At 34.4% G+C, this 18,689-nt stretch overlaps 2 protein-coding genes across 4 annotated transcripts; both read left to right on the forward strand.

The window, feature by feature from the left end:
* The first annotated feature begins 11,452 nt into the window (after window positions 1-11,452).
* Window positions 11,453-14,994, forward strand: LOC132303319 (protein NRT1/ PTR FAMILY 6.1-like). 3 transcript variants are annotated; one of them, XM_059800538.1, is made up of 5 exons: window positions 11,453-11,585; window positions 12,264-12,518; window positions 12,673-12,890; window positions 13,110-13,687; window positions 13,886-14,994. In XM_059800538.1, exons 2-5 carry the CDS (start codon window positions 12,275-12,277, stop codon window positions 14,727-14,729), a joined length of 1,884 nt encoding a protein of 627 aa, XP_059656521.1. In that variant the 5' UTR covers window positions 11,453-11,585; window positions 12,264-12,274; the 3' UTR covers window positions 14,730-14,994. The 3 variants fall into 3 exon arrangements, with proteins under 3 accessions (XP_059656521.1, XP_059656519.1, XP_059656520.1); XM_059800536.1 differs by lacking the exon at window positions 11,453-11,585 and adding an exon at window positions 11,714-11,870; XM_059800537.1 differs by lacking the exon at window positions 11,453-11,585 and adding an exon at window positions 11,911-12,136.
* Window positions 13,140-14,729, forward strand: LOC132305017 (protein NRT1/ PTR FAMILY 6.1-like). Its single transcript, XM_059802703.1, has 2 exons — window positions 13,140-13,687; window positions 13,886-14,729. The coding sequence occupies exons 1-2, from the start codon at window positions 13,140-13,142 to the stop codon at window positions 14,727-14,729; spliced, it is 1,392 nt and encodes a 463-aa protein (XP_059658686.1).
* Window positions 14,995-18,689: the final 3,695 nt, after the last annotated feature.

Genomic DNA, 18,689 nt, shown 5'->3' on the forward strand with positions numbered 1-18,689 from the left:
TACGTATGCGATAGACCTCATGGTATTTCTACACCTTTAGGCAATACTGCCATTTTACATGAAAGTGATGGGCCTGTGACACTAGATATTGGTAGACTCAGATTTCTAGCCAATCTATTGGTCTTGGACATGGACACTTATGATGTGGTACTTGGGATGGATTGGTTATCTCACTACCATGCCCAAGTTAATTGTTATGATAGGTCTATTGTTTTCACCATACATGGTCAGGATATGTACGTCGTCACTATGCAAAGTATTTATTTGTTCTATGTGGAAGAGGAAACGGAGGAGGAGATTATTGTGTCATTGGATAGCATATCGATTGTACAGGAATTTCTGGATGTTTTTCTAGAGATTCTAGGATTACCACCTAGTCGCGAGATAGACTTTGTGATTGACTTAGCTCCAAGCACTACACCTATTGCCAAGGCACCATACAGGACGGCACCAGTGGAGATGCGAAGGCTGAGGGATCAGATTCAGTAATTACTCAGTCAGGGTTTTATTCATAGGAGTACTTCACCCTAGGGAGTACCAGTTTTGTTTGTGAAGAAGAAGGATGGTTCGCTTCGTCTGTGCATAGATTATAGGGAGTTGAACAAGGTTACTATTCGGAACAAGTATCCTTTGCTAGAATTGATGATCTTTTTGATCAGTTGAAGGGAGCTACGTACTTCTCTAAGATTGATCTGCGTTCTGGATATCATCAACTTCGGGTTTGAGAGCAAGATGTTCCTAAGACAGCGTTTCTCACTAGATATGGTTCTTATGAGTTTCGTGTTATGCCTTTTGGATTAACTAATGCACCAGCAGTCTTCATAGATTTAATGAACATAGTGTTGCAAACATTTCGTGAACACCAGTTATATGCTAAGTTCGAGAAGTGTGAATTTTGGCAACGGAAAGTGAAGTTTCTAGGTCACGAAGTGTCAGAAAAGGGAATAGCAGTAGATCTAGCCAAGGTTTCAGTAATGGTAGAGTGGGGGTAGCCTACTTCACCTACCAAGATACGGAGTTTCCTCAGATTGGCAAGATATTATCGTAGGTTCATTCAGGGATTCTCAAAGATAGCGGGACCACTCACCTGGATGAACACTGTCAGAAAACTTTTGATGAGATAAAAAGTAAGTTGACTTCTGCACCGGTTCTGTCTACTACACAAAGCGGAATAGAGTATCTTGTCTACACAGATTCTTCTTTGTAAGGTCTTGGGTGTGTTTTGATGCAGGAGAAACGACTAATTTCATATGGGTCTCGTAAGCTTAAGCCTCATAAGCTTAATTATCCAACACATGATTTGGAGTTGGCAGCTGTGGTCTTTGCCTTACGCATTTAGAGGCATTATTTGTTGGGGAAGTCCTTCAGATTATTCAATGATCACAAGAGTCTGCAGTATTTATTCACTCAGCGGGAGCTGAATATGAGACAGCGCCGATGGTTAGAGTTTGTGAAGGACTATCATTTCTCTATACAGTACCATCCAGAAGAAGCGAATGGAGTGGCGGATGCACTCAGTCGTTGACCCTATGCGAGTCTTTCTGATTTGTCCACCTCTGAATGGAATGCTTTGAAGTCAGTTAATGAGTTATCTGATGTTTTTATGGCATGCATGGTAGTTACACATTCTATCATTCACAAGGTCTTGAAGGCACAACTCACGAATTAGCATTGCATTGACAAAGTTACAGAGATAGCTTCTAGGGAGGTTCCATTTTACTATGTTAGGACTGATAGAGATTTGAGGTACAAGGGATGTTTAGTGGTACCTTCTGCTGATGATTTGAGGAAGGATGTGATGACTGAGACTTATCACTCTGAGTTTTCTATTCATCCAGGAGGAGATAAAATGTATCAGGATATGAAGTGGCAGTTTTGGTGGGCAGGTATGAAAAAGGACATTGTTATTTTTATCTCCCAGTGTAGTACTTGTTAGATGGTCAAAATTGATCATCAGAGGCCGCCAGGATCTCTACAGTCACTGTCTGTACCAGAGTGGAAGTGGGAGAGCATCTCTATGGATTTTGTGAAGAGATTGCCAAATTCTTTTAAGGATCAGAATTCCATTTGGGTCATCATTGATAGGTTGACTAAATCAGCTCATTTCTTGCCTATTCGCACTGACTTAACTTCAGAGTAGTTGGCAAGACTTTACATTACAGAAATTGTGAAGCTACATGGTATTCCGTTATCTATTATATCGGATAGGGATTCAAGTTTTGTGTCAGGATTTTGGAAGAGTTTTTAGCAGGCTTTGGGTATAGAGTTGCATCTTAGCACTGCTTATCATCCTCAGACTAATGGACAGACCGATAGGGTTAATCAGATTATGAAGGATATGATTCGTTCTTGTGTTCTTGATTTCAAGGGCCATTGGGACGATTAATTACCACTTGTTGAGTTTGCGTATAACAATAGCTTTCAAAAGACTATTGGTATGGCACCGTTTGAGGCATTGTACGGCCGACCATGTCAATCTCCTGTTTGGTAGATGGAGGTTGGTGAGATTAGATTTTTGGGTCCTGAATTCATTAAGGATACTTTTGAAAAGATTGCTCTTATTAGGGATCGCATATGTACTACACAAACTTAGCAGAAGAGTTATGCCGATTGTCGTACTCGTGTATTGGAGTTTCAAGTTGGCGATTAGGTTCCACTCAAAGTGTCTCCTATGAAAGGAGTAATGCGCTATGCGAAGAAAGGGAAGTTGTCGCCTCAGTTTGTCGGTCCATTCATGATTACGAATCGAGTTGGAACTATGGCATATCGGTTAGCACTTCCGGATCATTTGGATCGGGTGCACAATGTGTTTCATGTTTCCATGTTACAAAAATTTTTGCGAGATGAGGATCGGTATTAGCATATCGATGTTAGGGAGATTGAGTTGTAACCGGATGCAACCTATTTGTTGCCACTATGTCGTATTGTCGACCGTCGAGATCAAATTCTTCATAATAAGGTTATCCCTTTAGTGCATGTTCAGTGGAGTCATCACAATGAGGCTGAGTCTACTTGGGAACGGGTGAATGTCATTCGCTCATAGTTTCCTGAAATAATGGACGAAGGTAAAAGCGAATTCCGATGACGGAATTCCTTTTGTTAAGGGGGAAGAATGTAATACTCCTAATTTTAAAAGGATAGTCTCGGCATTTTAATTACTTGTTTTATTGCATTTTATTTGTTTTTGTTTTGTATGCCTATTTGTTTAACTGTTGTTTTTATTTAATTGAATTATTTGTTTAATTATTTTTATTTAATTGAGTTTTGTTTTATTTAATTGAGTTTTGTTTTAATTATTTGTGTTCATTAATGTATGCTTATATGGCAATTTAATTATTTGTGTTCATTAATTGTTTAATTAGGGTTTTATTTTCTTTTAGGTAATCACGTATTTGATATCACCGGCTTATACATATAGTTAGATTATTTGTTTTTTTCTTTTCTTTTGGCATTTACGTCTCCTCAGTTAATTAGACTTAGGATTTCCTATACACCTATAAATATATCGTATTAAGTCTGCCTAGGGTTTAAAAAATACTGACTCTATTCACGTATACAGAGAGTTCACGAATAGAGAGAGATTTGAGAAAAACAGGGAGAACTAGTTAGGGTTTCGGCCGTGGGTTAAAGGTCGAACCAAGGAGGAAAGAAGGGAGTGTTGCTCGTGGGTTGAACTAAGGGGCAACAGAAGAATAGAATAGTGAAGGATCGCCGAAAAATTTAGGAAAACGACGCCGAGATTTTTAATTCAAAATCTCACAGGCAAGTTTTATATCTATCTATCTCCCTTAGGCTTCGTGTTCTTCACATGCCTAAACAATTCTAGGAGTAATTGAATTATTAAACCAACCTTTCATGCCTATTGAAATTGATTAAGACAGTATGTATGTTAACGATATTATAATTGCTTAATCTTGATTTTTCTTACATGAATGCTTATTTTAATTAATGTTATCAAAGCATAAAGGGTTTAAATATTTTCTAGAACACACTGGGACTTAGTACTAACTAGTTGGAAACTTGGAATGGAGGAACAGAGGATCTGGAAGTCGCCGGAAGGGGAGCCGCCTTTTTGTTTAGGGGAGCCTGCTCCCTTCAAAAGGGAGCCGGCTCCTCTTGTTTCCCTCACCTGCTTCGCCTCCGGCGACTTCCAAATCCTCTGTCCGGCTCTACAAGGCCTAGAGGTGGCTCCCCCTTGAAGGGAGGCGGCTCCATGAGGGTGGAGGCGGCTCCCTTGGTTAGGGAGCCGACTCTTTCTCTAAAACCTTTTTTTTTCAATTTCGGCGAGTTGTTTTGCTACGGTGCTTGGATTTTAAAGTTTCCAGGTTCAATTAGGAGCTACTGGGGGTTTTCAGTGATGTCTAAAGCTTTACTAAAACTCCAGAGGACATTGCAATGCCTAATAAATCACATAGAATTAGGGGCTTGAACAATATGAACTTTTAATTAATTTTGCATATTGTTGTTGGATGTAGACGATTCAATTTGTTATTTGTATATGTATGATATAGTTTTATCATATAACTGGGATGTTAAATAAGCATGTTAATTTATATAATCCTACTATGCTTAATTTGGATTGATTGTTGTCTACTTATATTATCAGTACTATCAATTATTAGATTTTGCGGAATATGATCAAATAAGCATATTAGTTTATATTTTTCTACCATGCTTAGTTTGGAACAATTGATGTTTACATTTATTATTTGTATTATCAATTGTCGATTTTATGGATTACATACACCGGTATGGGATGGTGGCACGTCTAGGGGTGGATTAGCTTAAAACGCTAAGTCCTACCTATTCTGGAATAAGGGAATGGATTATTAAATAAAATTCTACTTATATTTAATTCAGATCAGCTAAACAAATTGAATGACTAACTGGATTACTTGCTAGTTATATATAAGTCAGCTCAGCTAAACAAGCTGAATGACTACCTGATTTTCTTATGGATAGATAGGATAGGATTTTTAAATATATATTTATGGTACCTCGATATGAGCTTGAGTCTCAGGATCGACGGTTCGGGAGCATATATGCATTAGGATGCATAGCTGGCTATGATCGTAGAGGTATACCATGTTAGGCTTAGATACACATGCCTACTTCGGGTGCGTTTTGCATGTTGCCTCTATTCAAGTTGAGACCCCCTTTGTAGTCCAGTGAGAGTCCCTTAGTGTGGATATATTTATGTACGGACTATATAGCTATTGTTGAGTTATTTAGAATGTACATATTTATCGGGTCTCTGTTTGGATTGTAGTAGTATAGAATTTGTTCGTAGGCCTGACCCACTATTATTTTTCAGGTGTTCGACAGTTCCAGGCTTAGAGTTTGTTCGTGCTGAGCAGAGATAGTCACTCATTCTTCCGATGACGTAGGATCTCTCTTCATGGTTTAGTTTTGGATTTCATTTTCAGTTGTTTACTTTTGAGTTTAGGATTTTATTAGGGGTTCACTAAATGGATTCCCAAGTTGTTAAATCATTGGAGAATATTTATGGAGGTTTTTGGATTACTGGATTTTAATCATTTAATTTTTAAGGATTATATTTTAGTTATCTTTTCAGCCTTTATTATTTTATTTATTATTTCATTTTGTATTCCGTGTTCATTTAAATATTAATTGTTTAGTGTCCCTTGGATCTGTGCTCGGACTTGATCACCCGTGACTCTAGAATCGAGGGGTATCACAGGTTTAATATTCACCGTGTTGTACCCTACAAAACCCCGAAGTATCGTTGGATTCGGAGTGATTTCATTTTGGTGGCTTTTGAGATTTTCATCTCAAATTGAGGTAGGGGATGTCTTAAGTTTATATTAATGTTGTATTTATTGTTTTAAAAGCTTGTACAACTTGTATGCATGCTTTAGTTCAAGTTCTAGAAATTAATTTAATTATTTTCTATATTTAAGATTTAATTCTCATGATGGTATACAACTTAGAATTTAATTGTGACATATTAGTAAATTAGGCTTTGGTATGTTTGTTAACATATATTTAATTGGAATTATTTGAATAAGAATTGCAACTTTTATTTAATAATTTTCTTTTATGAAAGTTTATTTCTTATGGTCGTACCTTGCATGGAAGTAACTTGTGATATGCTATTAAATTAAGTCTTGACATGTTCTTTAACATACTTTAATTTAAGAGCATTTGGATGAGTTTGAAAATTTAGAGATTTTAATTAAAAGAATTAATTAAAATCTATTTAATGGTTCCATTAGCTAAATTAAGTTTTTAACTTGATATTTGTAATGACTAGGACTTGTTTACTAGCATATATTAATTTGGGACCATTTGGAGTTGCTTTAGAATTTAGAGATTAATTATCATGATTTAATTAAATTCTACTTTATTGTTCCAATGACCTAATTAAGTTTTTGATTTGATATATATAATGATCAAGTTATGTTATTTAACATGTATTAATTAGGGATCATTTGGTTAAGATTTGAAACCCGGAGAAATTAATTAGTTTACGTTTCTATTGCATTACTGATTTAATCATGTGTTTGACATTGGTAGTATATTTAAATCATGATTTTAGACTTGTAATGGATACATTAGTTTACGTTTTCAATATTGAATTGTATTGTTATAGCGTGTAACGAATCGCACATTGAAGATTCGACATGTGATGTTATTATAGCATGCAACGAATCACACTCTGAAGATTTGACATTTGTCATGCTATAGAAGTTGTAGACTTAGAGCATGTGTTGTGTGGTTTCAACCTACGCATGCATGGAAGGTAGTTTCGTGCATTATTTAATTCGTGTATAAGTTATGAATTTATTTATTGATTTTGGAGTCACTAAGGACATTATCATAATTTATATGGCTAGAGTTTGGCTCTAGTGCGGGAGGTACGAGTTCTCCCCATTTGAGAAAGTGGGCACTAGGGTGGTATTCCCAGCGGGTTAGTGCCTGGAATAACCGTTTAGGTCTCGACATTATTCCGAGATTTGATGTCCAAATCTTCCACTTTTTGTTCTCGCATTCAATTTCAAGTTGACAACCAATGTTTAATTGTGACTTGTGATTTTGGTTATTAGCGATTTAATGTTGTTAAGTACATTTATACTTTATGATTTTCAATGAATCATCGCAGTTTTAATGTTGTTAAGTATATTTATGCTTTTATGATTTTTAATGAATCATTGCAATCTTAATGTTGTTAAGTACATTTAGGCATTATGATTTTTAATGAATTATTGCAAACTTTGATGTTGTTAAGTACATTTATGTTAAAATGTTCAAATGTAGCTTAGGAATATTCTATAGATTCATTTGGAACATAGACATTAGGTAGCATGACCCACTTTTGTTGTTTTCATATTTTAGATTTTAAGTTGATGGCTTTCAGAATCTATATCTTGTTGCCTTGTATAACATGCTTCTATGTTATTTAAATTGAATGAATGATGTGATTTATGCTAGAAATGATTTAAGGTAGCTTAAGATGCTCCCTGAGTCTCATCTTTGATATAGAGATTAGGTGGCATAATCTTTTGAATTGTTTTACATTAATGTGATAATTTTGTAAAACGTTAGGTCTATGCATGCTCATCTCCTACAAGTAGTTTTATGTTACTCACCCCAAAGTTATCGGGGACATTTTTCAGGTACTGGAATCAAAGTTAGGATTCTCATTATGCTTAGATGATTTGTGAACTTGAAGGTTTCCATTCTTGTAAAGGTTGGCTTGAAATGCCACTTATAGCCTTATATGTCAAAATATGTATATTTGATTTTAAACATGTAATGTGTGCATAAGCACATCTTTTGACATTCATTTTATGTGTATGTATAACATGAGGTCAAAGGGCATTAATTTTAAAGTTCACAAGTATATTTTAAACTTGTTTCGGATCATTGAAATGCATGTATAGTTTTAAGGTTGGACGTAACACCTTTTCCATGTATTGCAACAGCGGTTTTATTGTTGTCTGTTTCGTCGTTCGACTATTAAGAGCTTTTTATTTTGTCGTTCGGCTGTTAAGAGCTTTCTATTTCGTCGTTCAGCTGATAAGAGCCATCAGCTAGCTGACACATGTTTGAGATCAATTCCAGTAGCTAAAGTTTAGTTTGGGTCATAACCCTTCCATAAGAACGCCTGACCATGTAGGTCAAAACGCTTAACCACGTAGGTCAGAGCGCCTGACCATGTAAGTCCGAATGCTTAACCATGTAGGTCAGAGCGCTTGACCATGTAGGTCAAAGCGCCTGACCATGTAAGTCTGAACGCTTGACCATGTAGGTCAGAACGCTTGACCATGTAGGTTAGAATGACTGACCATGTAAGAGTGCTGAACGAGCACTTAGTGTTGAAGAGTGCCGAACGGACGCTCGGTGCTTTGGCTTTGGACAAGCGTTCGTCCATGCCTCAGAACATTTCTTTCTTTTGCTTGATCATCTTTCGCTTCCGCATTTTGGATCCGTTATCGGGTCAACTTTCAGGTCATCACTGACGCACCGGGTTGTAAAACTTGGGCCGTCACACTTTCCCAATTGCATTTTTGATTATTGAGGTTCGATTTAACTTTGAATGCTTCTAGCTTTGACGTTTTTGTAATTTCAAGTCATTTCCTTATCTATTACTTAACCATTGATGTCTTTATATGTAATGAAATGCTTAGAACATGTCTTAGTTAATCTTTGCTTCATTGAGGGTGATCTTAAAAATGTGATCACATATAGCACAACACTCAATGTAAACATTAGCATCTAAACACCATTAGTGATTAATTTGTAATTATCAAAATTATTAGATTGTTCTTAGGTCAAAACCTTTAAGTATAAATCATTGTATAATTCATGATGTGTGTTCTATATAATTGTGGACCAAATTTTCCACCAATTATAGTAATCTGGTTAATTTCCTTCCAACTATAAATATTTCTATACAATGGTGGAGCAAAATCTTCCACCAATTATGGTGCCTCTTTTGACTATTGTACACCTTTCATATATTCTTATATTTACCATACCTATATATAGGCTCCTTGTACTCAAACAATATACAGATTTGAATAATAATAATGTAGCCCTTAGGGCTTTTTGTCCATGGATGTATGTCTTAATGCCGAACCATGTATATGTTTGAGTTTTCTCTCTTCCTTTTTCCTATTTGCATTTATTATTTTCACATCCAAATTTTAACATGGCATCAGAGCAAGAATTTGAGGGGGAGTATTGGAATTATTATTATGAAGCATATTCTCTATGTCTTCACATTCCTTTTCCGAATTAGTTCCGGCTTTTCCCGGTGTTGTTCCAACTTTTCTCGGGCGTTGTTCCGTCTTTTTCCCGGCATAGTTCCATCTTTTTCCCGGCTTTGTTCAGGCCATTTCCCGACATAGTTCCAACCATTTCTAGGCTTAGTTCCAGCCTTTACAACGTTATTCCGGACACCTTTTCATCGTCTTTCAAGGCATTTCTTTAGCAAGTTAGCATTCATGATATTCATACTCCAACTTGAGGGGGAGTGTTAAAATATATAAATATTTCTATATAACTGTGGAGCAAAATCCTCCACCATTCATGGTGATCCGGTCAATTTCCTTCTAATTATAAATATTTTTATACAACTGTGGAGGAAAATCCTCCACCAATCATGATGTCTCCTTTGACTATTGTATACCTTCTATATATTCTTATATTTATCATGCCTATATATAGGCTGCTTGTACTCAAGAATAATACATATCTGAATAATAATAATAATAATAATGTAGCCCTTAGTGGCATTTTATCCATGGATGTAGATTTTAGTGTCGAACTATATATATGTTAGTGTTTTCTTTCTTCCCTTTTCGTATTTGCATTTGTTATTTTGCATCCAAATTTTAACAGATACAAATCATATAATGCAACTATAAATACATAATAGATGACAATCTTGGCTTGAGACCATTTGCGCATCATTGGAGAGTATCAGAAGGACTTGAGAACATGAAGAGATGGACCGGATGAGAGAGGAAGGGAAGAGAGACGAGTGATTGAAAGATAGAGTGAAGAGATAAAATTAGTTACAAAAATAAGACTTGTGACCAAACAAATCTCTTATAAATCGTAAGTTTTACCACATGTTAGCTCCAATGGGCTCCATTGGCCACGTTTTTTTTTTTTTTTTTTTTATTCCAAGGGCATTGGCCACGTTAAACAACATATGGATATATACATATTGTTTACCCTTCCGGGAAAAATAAAATAAGACTTGCACTTTTTGTTTTTGGAATATAAATTACTTACTGAAAAAAAAAAAAATAAAAAAACTTTTGAATATAAAGGCATTTTTTTGTTTGTATTTTAATAAAATTTGAACATATGAACATTTATGTTTTTTAAAAGAAATATGAGATGTATGGTGGTTGAGTCTAATTTAAATAGGTTACATTTATGAATTTAGATGAGAAAGTGAGAAAAATATTACCACGTATTTCTTTTATATATATAATAAAAAATTATATTATTATTTTATTACTATATTCGTGCGTGTCATAGTTCACTCTATTCTTGATGTATTGTACCATATTTCTTATCCATGTCCGTATGCATGCTTGATATAATATAAAATATGGACAGAAATATCTGTTGAAGCATTCTAAGGGAAAAATCGAATTTTTTTGATTTTTTAGACAGACATTCATCAACAAGACTGATAGATTTTATTACAGGGTATGTCAGTATTATTTTTAAAACTAAAAGAAATGTCAATTTTATTTAGGAGTGTTGATACAAAAATAGATCGATTCTTGTAGTTACCCTAATAGATAGAATTCAATAAGGATTCTTGCCAGTTTTCCAAAAGAATAAAAACACTCATCTAAATTTATAATCAAATGATCCGTTAAAAATAAGGGTTAAAATCATAAAACTCCCTCTACTTTTAAATTTTGATCATAAAACTCCAATATGTTTCAAAAAATTCTTTAAAAAGTGATCACATTGGGTGAGAGTTTTAGAGAAAGGGTATAATTTTTGTAAATTTAAAGATTATTTTTGTAATTTTAATTCTTAATTTAACATTAAATAATAAGATTAAATTTGTTATTTCATAACCTGGTCTGTTACATATATTGGGGCAATGTAATCACATTTTAAAATTGTAAAAAAAATTTGAAACAAATTTGGATTTTTTAATTAGAATTTAAAAATAGTGTAGGTTTTATGATTTTAACCCTAAAAATAATACTAAAGTATATCACTATTTTTATTTTATTTAGACAATAAAAAAAATCGTGTAATTTATCCAAAACTTAAAAATCAAATTTTAGGATACTTGCACATCGTGTCGCACGGCTATACGTGTCGTATTATATGTCCCCACTCCCGTAAATATTTGATATTTTTCTTCATCAGTCGGTTTAAGTTTGTCCAGCTTGGGTAGCATTAATTTGTCATCTGTTATCATCCTTTATTCCTTGGAATGTCAATTTTTCCCCTATCAAGCCCTTTGTGAGAAAAATGTTTTCTCCACCCATTAAACTCAAATAAGAATTTTGTCGTACCTCAACGACTCAAGGAGGTTCTCAACAATGGCGTTTCATCCTCACCCACCTCCACTACAGGTATGGCATTAATGGCGATCACTGTTAATGTCTCTCTCATCCCATTTATTACCCACTTGTTTTTTCTTTTGTTGGTTGGATCACCATTTATTGATCTCCATCATGATAGTGCTAGTTCCAATTACTCACTACCTTATTAGTCGTACTTAGACTCGCAAACTGTGTGGTTGATCTTTCTTTATAAACCCCCCATTCTATTTTGTAGATATTTAGACCTTCTCTGTTAGTTTTTGGTCTTTCATATCTGTGTTCCTAATTGGGTGTTCCACAGTTTCACTCTTAACGGTATCGTTTGTTCTGATTGATGATTTTTTTTTTTATATTTATTTGTATTTTTCTTTAATTTGTTGTCTATTCAAATGGTGACAATCATTATAGTCACCTTTACATTGTTTAAGGATTTAGAGGTGTGTACAGTGTGTGTTCACTGTCAATTGGGTGTACTGACACATCACTTCACTGAGATCTGATCTTCTTTCTGATGATTATAAATTGTTGATAGAACTACCAGTATTCTCTAATCGAAGTTCAATTAACAATTGCGTTTTCATGTAATTTCGGATTGCAATTTGATATTTGTGGTTTCAGAGGCTGCAAGAATATGTTGTGATTTATTTGGTTATATATTTGTGAGAGATACTTAGAAATATTTCTGAATTGTGCGGCTTATGGTTTCAGGGAATTCAGGAATGGCTACCAGAGAAATCAAGTCACCTGAAGTTCTTCCCGAGGCCACCTCGGCTAGTCTGGGGGAGAATTCTGATTCATTTCGGAGAAAGAAGCTCGGAATGTACTTCATTGAATCCGATGACAGACGGACAGCTTTTGGTGGTGGTTATACTGGTGGTGGAACTACTCCGGTTAACATTCACGGGAAGCCCATTGCCGATTTATCCAAGACGGGTGGTTGGATTGCCGCCTTCTTCATTTTTGGTGAGATGTAGTTCTGAAGGATTTATGATTACTTTCCCCTACAAATGCTAAATTTAAGTCTATGTTTGTGGTTTTGTTACTTTTTCCATGCTTTGTTTGAAGTATTTTGTGATGTGAGTACCCAATAGTGAGCTTTGATAGTTTATTTGTTTAGGGAATGAAATGGCAGAGAGAATGGCTTACTTTGGCCTCTCGGTTAATATGGTTGCATTTATGTTCTATGTTATGCATCGACCCTTTTCAAGTTCAGCAAATGCAGTCAACAATTTCTTGGGAATATCACAAGCATCTTCGGTGCTTGGTGGTTTTCTAGCCGATGCATATCTTGGTCGATATTGGACAATTGCAATTTTCACAACAATTTATCTTGCGGTGAGATCTGTTCTTGAAGCCAATGAATATAAACTACTGATGAATGTTTTTAATGTTCTAAGTTTGATCACCCATTAGAGATTGAGGGTCCTAGTTGTAGCTGATTTTGTTACTGTATATGGTTCAATTCAAAATTTTACTTTGTATTCTTTCCGTGGTTTAGAATTGCAGTAGTGTACTGAAATGAAGCCACTCTTGTTTTCTGGACCTCTTTTGGAGGGTTTGACAGGAATAACCTTATGCGCAACGATGAACATTTTTGTGCCAAACCAAGAGTGTAGTCAGATAAGCCTACTTTGGGGCAATTGTGAACCTGCAAAACCATGGCAGATGCTTTACCTTTACACAGTTCTTTATGTGACTGGATTTGGAGCGGCGGGTATAAGGCCATGTGTTTCTTCCTTTGGTGCTGATCAATTTGATGAAAGAAGTAGAGATTACAAGACCCATTTGGATAGATTTTTCAACTTCTTTTATCTTTCTGTCACCATTGGGGCGATTGTGGCCTTCACTGCAGTAGTCTATATTCAAATGGAACATGGATGGGGATCTGCCTTTGGTTCATTGGCCATAGCTATGGGAATGTCGAACATGGTCTTCTTTCTTGGTACTCCTTTATACAGGCACAGATTACCTGGAGGAAGCCCTCTGACACGTGTTGCGCAAGTCCTAGTCGCTGCCTTTCGCAAGAGAAATGCCTCTTTTGATTGCAGTGAGTTTATAGGCCTATATGAAGTTCCTGGCAAACGGTCTGCTATAAAGGGTAGTGGCAAGATAGCTCACACAAATGACTTCAGGTAAGGAGGCTCTTACTCTTCTTTCAGCATACCAATTGTTGTTTCTAATCAGTTGCATATATTGTATAATCGGTATAATTTGGTTATGGCCTTGTTGAAACTAAGTCATTAGTATGTGAGCGAAGAAAGTCTACCCTATGAAAATTGTTTGCTAAAAGAAAATTAAAATTTCTATCATTTTCCTTTTGGACCATTCAGATTTTTGGACAAGGCAGCTCTGCAACTGAAGGAAGATGGTGCTGATCCAAGTCCTTGGCGGCTTTGCACTGTGACGCAAGTAGAAGAAGTTAAGATTCTTTGGAAACTGATCCCTATTCCAACTTGCACCATAATGCTGAGTCTAGTTTTAACAGAATATTTGACTCTATCAGTACAACAAGCATATACACTGAACACCTACATGGGTAATCTGAAACTTCCTGTTACATGTATGCCTGTCTTTCCCGGTCTCAGCATCTTTCTTCTACTTTCCCTCTATTACTCCATATTTGTCCCCTTGTCCCGGCGCATCACAGGTCATCCTCATGGAGCCTCTCAACTTCAAAGGGTAGGAATAGGTTTGGCGATTTCAATCCTATCTGTGGCATGGGCTGGGGTGTTCGAGAGGTACAGAAGAAATTATGCGATAGAACATGGATATGAGGCTAGTTTTCTGACTTCAATGCCGGACCTTAGTGCATACTGGCTGTTAATCCAGTATGTCCTAATTGGGCTTGCTGAAGTATTCTGCATTGTGGGATTACTAGAATTCCTCTACGAGGAGGCTCCTGATGCCATGAGAAGTATAGGCTCAGCTTATTCTGCCGTTGCTGGTGGTTTAGGTTGCTTTGGAGCCACTTTGTTGAACAGCATTATCAAATCTGTAACCGGGAACGAAAAGGAAAGGCAACCATGGCTTTCCCAAAACATCAACACCGGAAGGTTTGATTACTTCTATTGGCTTCTTACAGTTTTGAGTGTAATCAACTTCTGTGCTTTTCTGTATTCAGCGCGTAGGTATCGATACAGAGCAAAACAGGAAATTGAGATGGAGAACAAGTAAATTGTTCTCTCCCATTTAGTCAGTAGCCTTCTGTGAGATGACAATTTGTGAAACATAAACTGCAGGTTTTTTTTTTTTTTTTTTTAGTTGGGGATTGCATCTATAATCATTGGCAAAAATATTGTATTGTGTCTTGATTGTTGTTGTTGAATAGATGATAGAGTGAGGACATTGTAGAACAATCAGTGAGCATCAATTCTATGTAAAATCAGAATTTACCCACCATAATAAATTCTTATTGTTGTTAGCAGTTAGAAATTTTAAATTTATGAGTTATGGACCCTAGTTTCTCAACTTAATGAACTACGGAGAGGTTTGATTCAACTCTCTTTAAAGCTGGTGGGTGTTTGAGCTAAATCACTTCTTAAATTTGGTTGGTTCATTGTACAAAATTTTCAATTTGGGTGAATTGATGGTGTTTGAAATTTTCTTCACCCAATTGAATAACCATTTTTCAGTTCCTTCTGCAACCACAAGTTAAATTTGAGGACATTAAAAGATCCATTCAATTTGCCAAGACAGTTAGCTTTACATTTATGGATGAAAATAGAAGACAAAAGAAACAACAGCAAAGACGAACAACAACAGCAGCTAAGCCTCTTTCCAATTGGTTACATGAATTCTATGTTTCTATTTTGATTAATTTAAGGCCATAATTTTAGTAAATCCACGTGGTATTATAACTTTCTTTACTAGCTCTATCCAATTTACTTGGGCCTTCCTCTTTCCTAAATATTACCGTCTTTGTAAATGTATAACTTTTTCTAACCAGCTCACTTTAGGTCTTCTTTGAACATGCCCAAATCATCTTAACTAATTCGTTTTACTACAATCATCTCCTGAATGTGATCATTTGTAATTCTATTCTTTCTAGTTTTAGCACACATCAATCTCAACATTCACATTTTAGCCACACTCACTTTATGTAAATGTTGTTTCCGCATGCCCAACATTCGGCACCATAAAGTATGGTTGATCTAGTAATTGTTCGATAAAACTCACCACCATAAAAGAATACGCCTACCTATCACACAATATATTGGATGCGCTCATCCATTTAACCAATTTTGCCTTTATTCTATGATTTACGTCAACTCTAATTTCTCTCTTATCACGAATAATTGAGCCTAAATACAAAAATATTCATTTCTTTTATTCCTCTTGATTCTCAATTATCATTACATCTTCATTTATTTTTCTAAATTTACTAAAGTTACACTCGATTTTATTTCGACTTACTTTAAACCCTTTTAGTTCTAAAGCAAAGAATTTTCAGAAAAATTAAAGTATGTTTCTTGCTATTCTCAAAATTAATATTTCAAGAAATTTAAAGCATCTTTCTCATTATTCTCAAATCTTCAAAAAGAGAAAAAAAAAAAAAAAGAATTTGTTAACCACTGTATCAAAATTAAATAACATGTTGAGGTTTCAAGTCTACCTTGGATTATAGTAGGCTGTTGTGTATGCACTTCTCTGCAATATATATGAGATATATTTGTGTGTGTATATATATATGTGTGTATATATTTTTTTTTAAATGGTGATTTAAGCTTGAGAATATCAATTCACTTTTGTCTCAGGGTCAATTGCAACCTAAAGCATAGCTTGTTAATGACCATAAGAGACAAACTTGGTTTTCTCATTTTTTAGGCTTAAGAGACTGATGCCTTATATTTTGGGGCCAAAGATAAAAAATCAAAACATCGGTTTTGATATTTATTCTATTAATATATGGTAATATTAATAATTTTATCTTCATCAAGAATTGCAATATTACACATTTAATATATGGTAAAATGAAACTGCATTTTTTTTTTTGTGTTAGTGGATCACATCTTTTATCATTTGCAACAATATTCTATTTTGTCTTGAATGTGGTTGGTTGTTCAATTCTATTTAAATTCATAAGTTACCTACCTAATAAATGATTGTTATCGTTATAAGTTAGAAAAATCAAATAATGAGTTATGGAGCCTAGTCTCTCAATTAGTTATGGAGACCCTCAGGCCTCAGCTGGCTAAGAGCAGGACAAAGATTTGATTCAACTCTCTTTTAAGCTTGGTGGGTCTGTTAGCTAAATCACTTTTAAATTTGGTTTGTTCACATTTTAATTTTCACTCATTGTACACAATTTTCAATTGGCTGTATTGATTATTTTTTTTTGGAGTTTTCTTCATCCAAGTGAATACCAACATTGGAAGCATCTTCAAATAATTATTAAAGAGGTGTTACAGTGTTGTTCAAGCTAAGTCACATAAAGCGGGAGCGAGAACGAATTCGAGAGCAAGAGAATTAAGTCATAAGTAGTGAGAATTTGAATTACAGCGCGTATGGAGTGTGAGAGCGAAAGCGACACTTATTGAGAAAGATTGTGTGACTTAGTGTTCGAGTGGTAAAAATGTCAGGTCAAAAGTATCCTCTGTCCTTCCGATCTAAGTTCGATTCTTTCCTCCCTCAACTAACTACTAACCATTGCGATGATAAAAAATAAAAATAAAAAAAAAGAAGAATTAAGCACAATTTATTAGTTTCTTTTGTACCCAAAAATTAAATTTGAGGACATTACATTCATCTAGGAACAGTTGTAAATATTAAAAGTTCCATTCAATTTGCTAAAAAAATTATGGAAGAAAGTAATAGACAAAGAAGCAACAGCAAAGAGTTTTTTAGGAACATTAAAGCATGTTTCTGTAAAAGTAATGCTACAAACAACAATTTGTTTCGTGGGATTCCATTAAATAATATCTACCAAGGACTCTTTGGTCAAATATTGAATGAGAATACACTTTCTCTCTTCTTTGTGTCTTGACTCCGTTTGTTTCGACGTAAAATATTCTTTTTTAAAAAATATTTTTCCTTTTCATGTAAAATATTTTTTTATTTTTACTTTGTCAGTGTTTGGCGAATGTCTATGTCGAGGTTGAGGTCGAGTCCATCGGGCGGGGCATGTAAAATAACTTGCTGAAAATTTATGGATAAATTATTTTTATTAAATTTTAATATATTTTTTCTTCGTAAATATTTTATGACAACCAAACACCAGAAAATAAAAAATATTTTCTTAAAAATATTTTACGTCCAAACAAACGGAGCCACAAACGGAGCCTTTATGTCAATGATTTTAATTAAAATCAATCAAGACTTTTATCATTTTTCTTTCGGTAATATATATATATATATGGGTCAAGTGCTGAAAACACCTCTAATGTATATTTGAAAAAATGTGTTAATAACCTTCTTATTCTTCTAACATTGCGCAAAAACACTTCTCAAATAGAAATCTGACATAAAGTAATGTTGTAATGCCCATTTTTTTTTCTTTTACTCTTCCGAAAATGTCAAAAAGGGTGTGTACGCTAATAATCTCACAGTTTAAGGATGTCATGTGCACCCACTTTTAACGATTTTCTCTCACCTTTTCAAAAGAATAATAAATAATTTCTCTATTTATTTTCTCTAATAATGTATTATCTATCTTTGAGTTGAGAGTTAAACATTTCCGAGGACTTATTGCCACTCATAAGTTAGAAAGTTCTAATATATGTATTTCTTTTACGGGTCAAATAGAGATAAAAAATATCTCAAAAATAAATATTTGTTCTCATGTGTCAAATTAATGGAGAGTATATCACATGAAATGAAAACCTCAGTTATTTTTATAATTATAAAAAAGAAAAAATTAGTGTCAATTAAAATTGAATATAGTTATCATTTTTTGTTAAATATATAATTTAAAAATTAAATTAAAGATACTTATTTGTAATATATATAAAATATACATTTATTTTTTTAAACTTTACAATTTACAATAAATTTATACACACACACACACACACACATATATAATTCTTTACATAGCAAAAAAATGGGTGTTCAAATTCAAAACAACAATAGTTTTTAGGATAAAGTGCAGAAAACACCCATATAGTATACTTAGAGTGCATATCGCACCCCTCATGT

Source organism: Cornus florida, unplaced genomic scaffold (assembly GCF_030987335.1).
Source record: "Cornus florida cultivar Cherokee Brave unplaced genomic scaffold, ASM3098733v1 CherokeeBrave_3.0.0_Hap2_Chr04, whole genome shotgun sequence".
NCBI lineage: Eukaryota > Viridiplantae > Streptophyta > Magnoliopsida > Cornales > Cornaceae > Cornus > Cornus florida.

Excerpts from the sequence above, each read along its gene's own strand:
- LOC132303319 (XM_059800538.1), top strand. The coding sequence starts at position 12,275 with ATGGCTACCAGAGAAATCAAGTCACCTGAAGTTCTTCCCGAGGCCACC. Across the intron at positions 12,891-13,109 it reads TCACAACAATTTATCTTGCG|GGTTTGACAGGAATAACCTT; the intron begins GTGAGATCTGTT and ends CCTCTTTTGGAG. Across the intron at positions 13,688-13,885 it reads GCTCACACAAATGACTTCAG|ATTTTTGGACAAGGCAGCTC; the intron begins GTAAGGAGGCTC and ends TGGACCATTCAG.
- LOC132305017 (XM_059802703.1), top strand. The coding sequence starts at position 13,140 with ATGAACATTTTTGTGCCAAACCAAGAGTGTAGTCAGATAAGCCTACTT. Across the intron at positions 13,688-13,885 it reads GCTCACACAAATGACTTCAG|ATTTTTGGACAAGGCAGCTC; the intron begins GTAAGGAGGCTC and ends TGGACCATTCAG.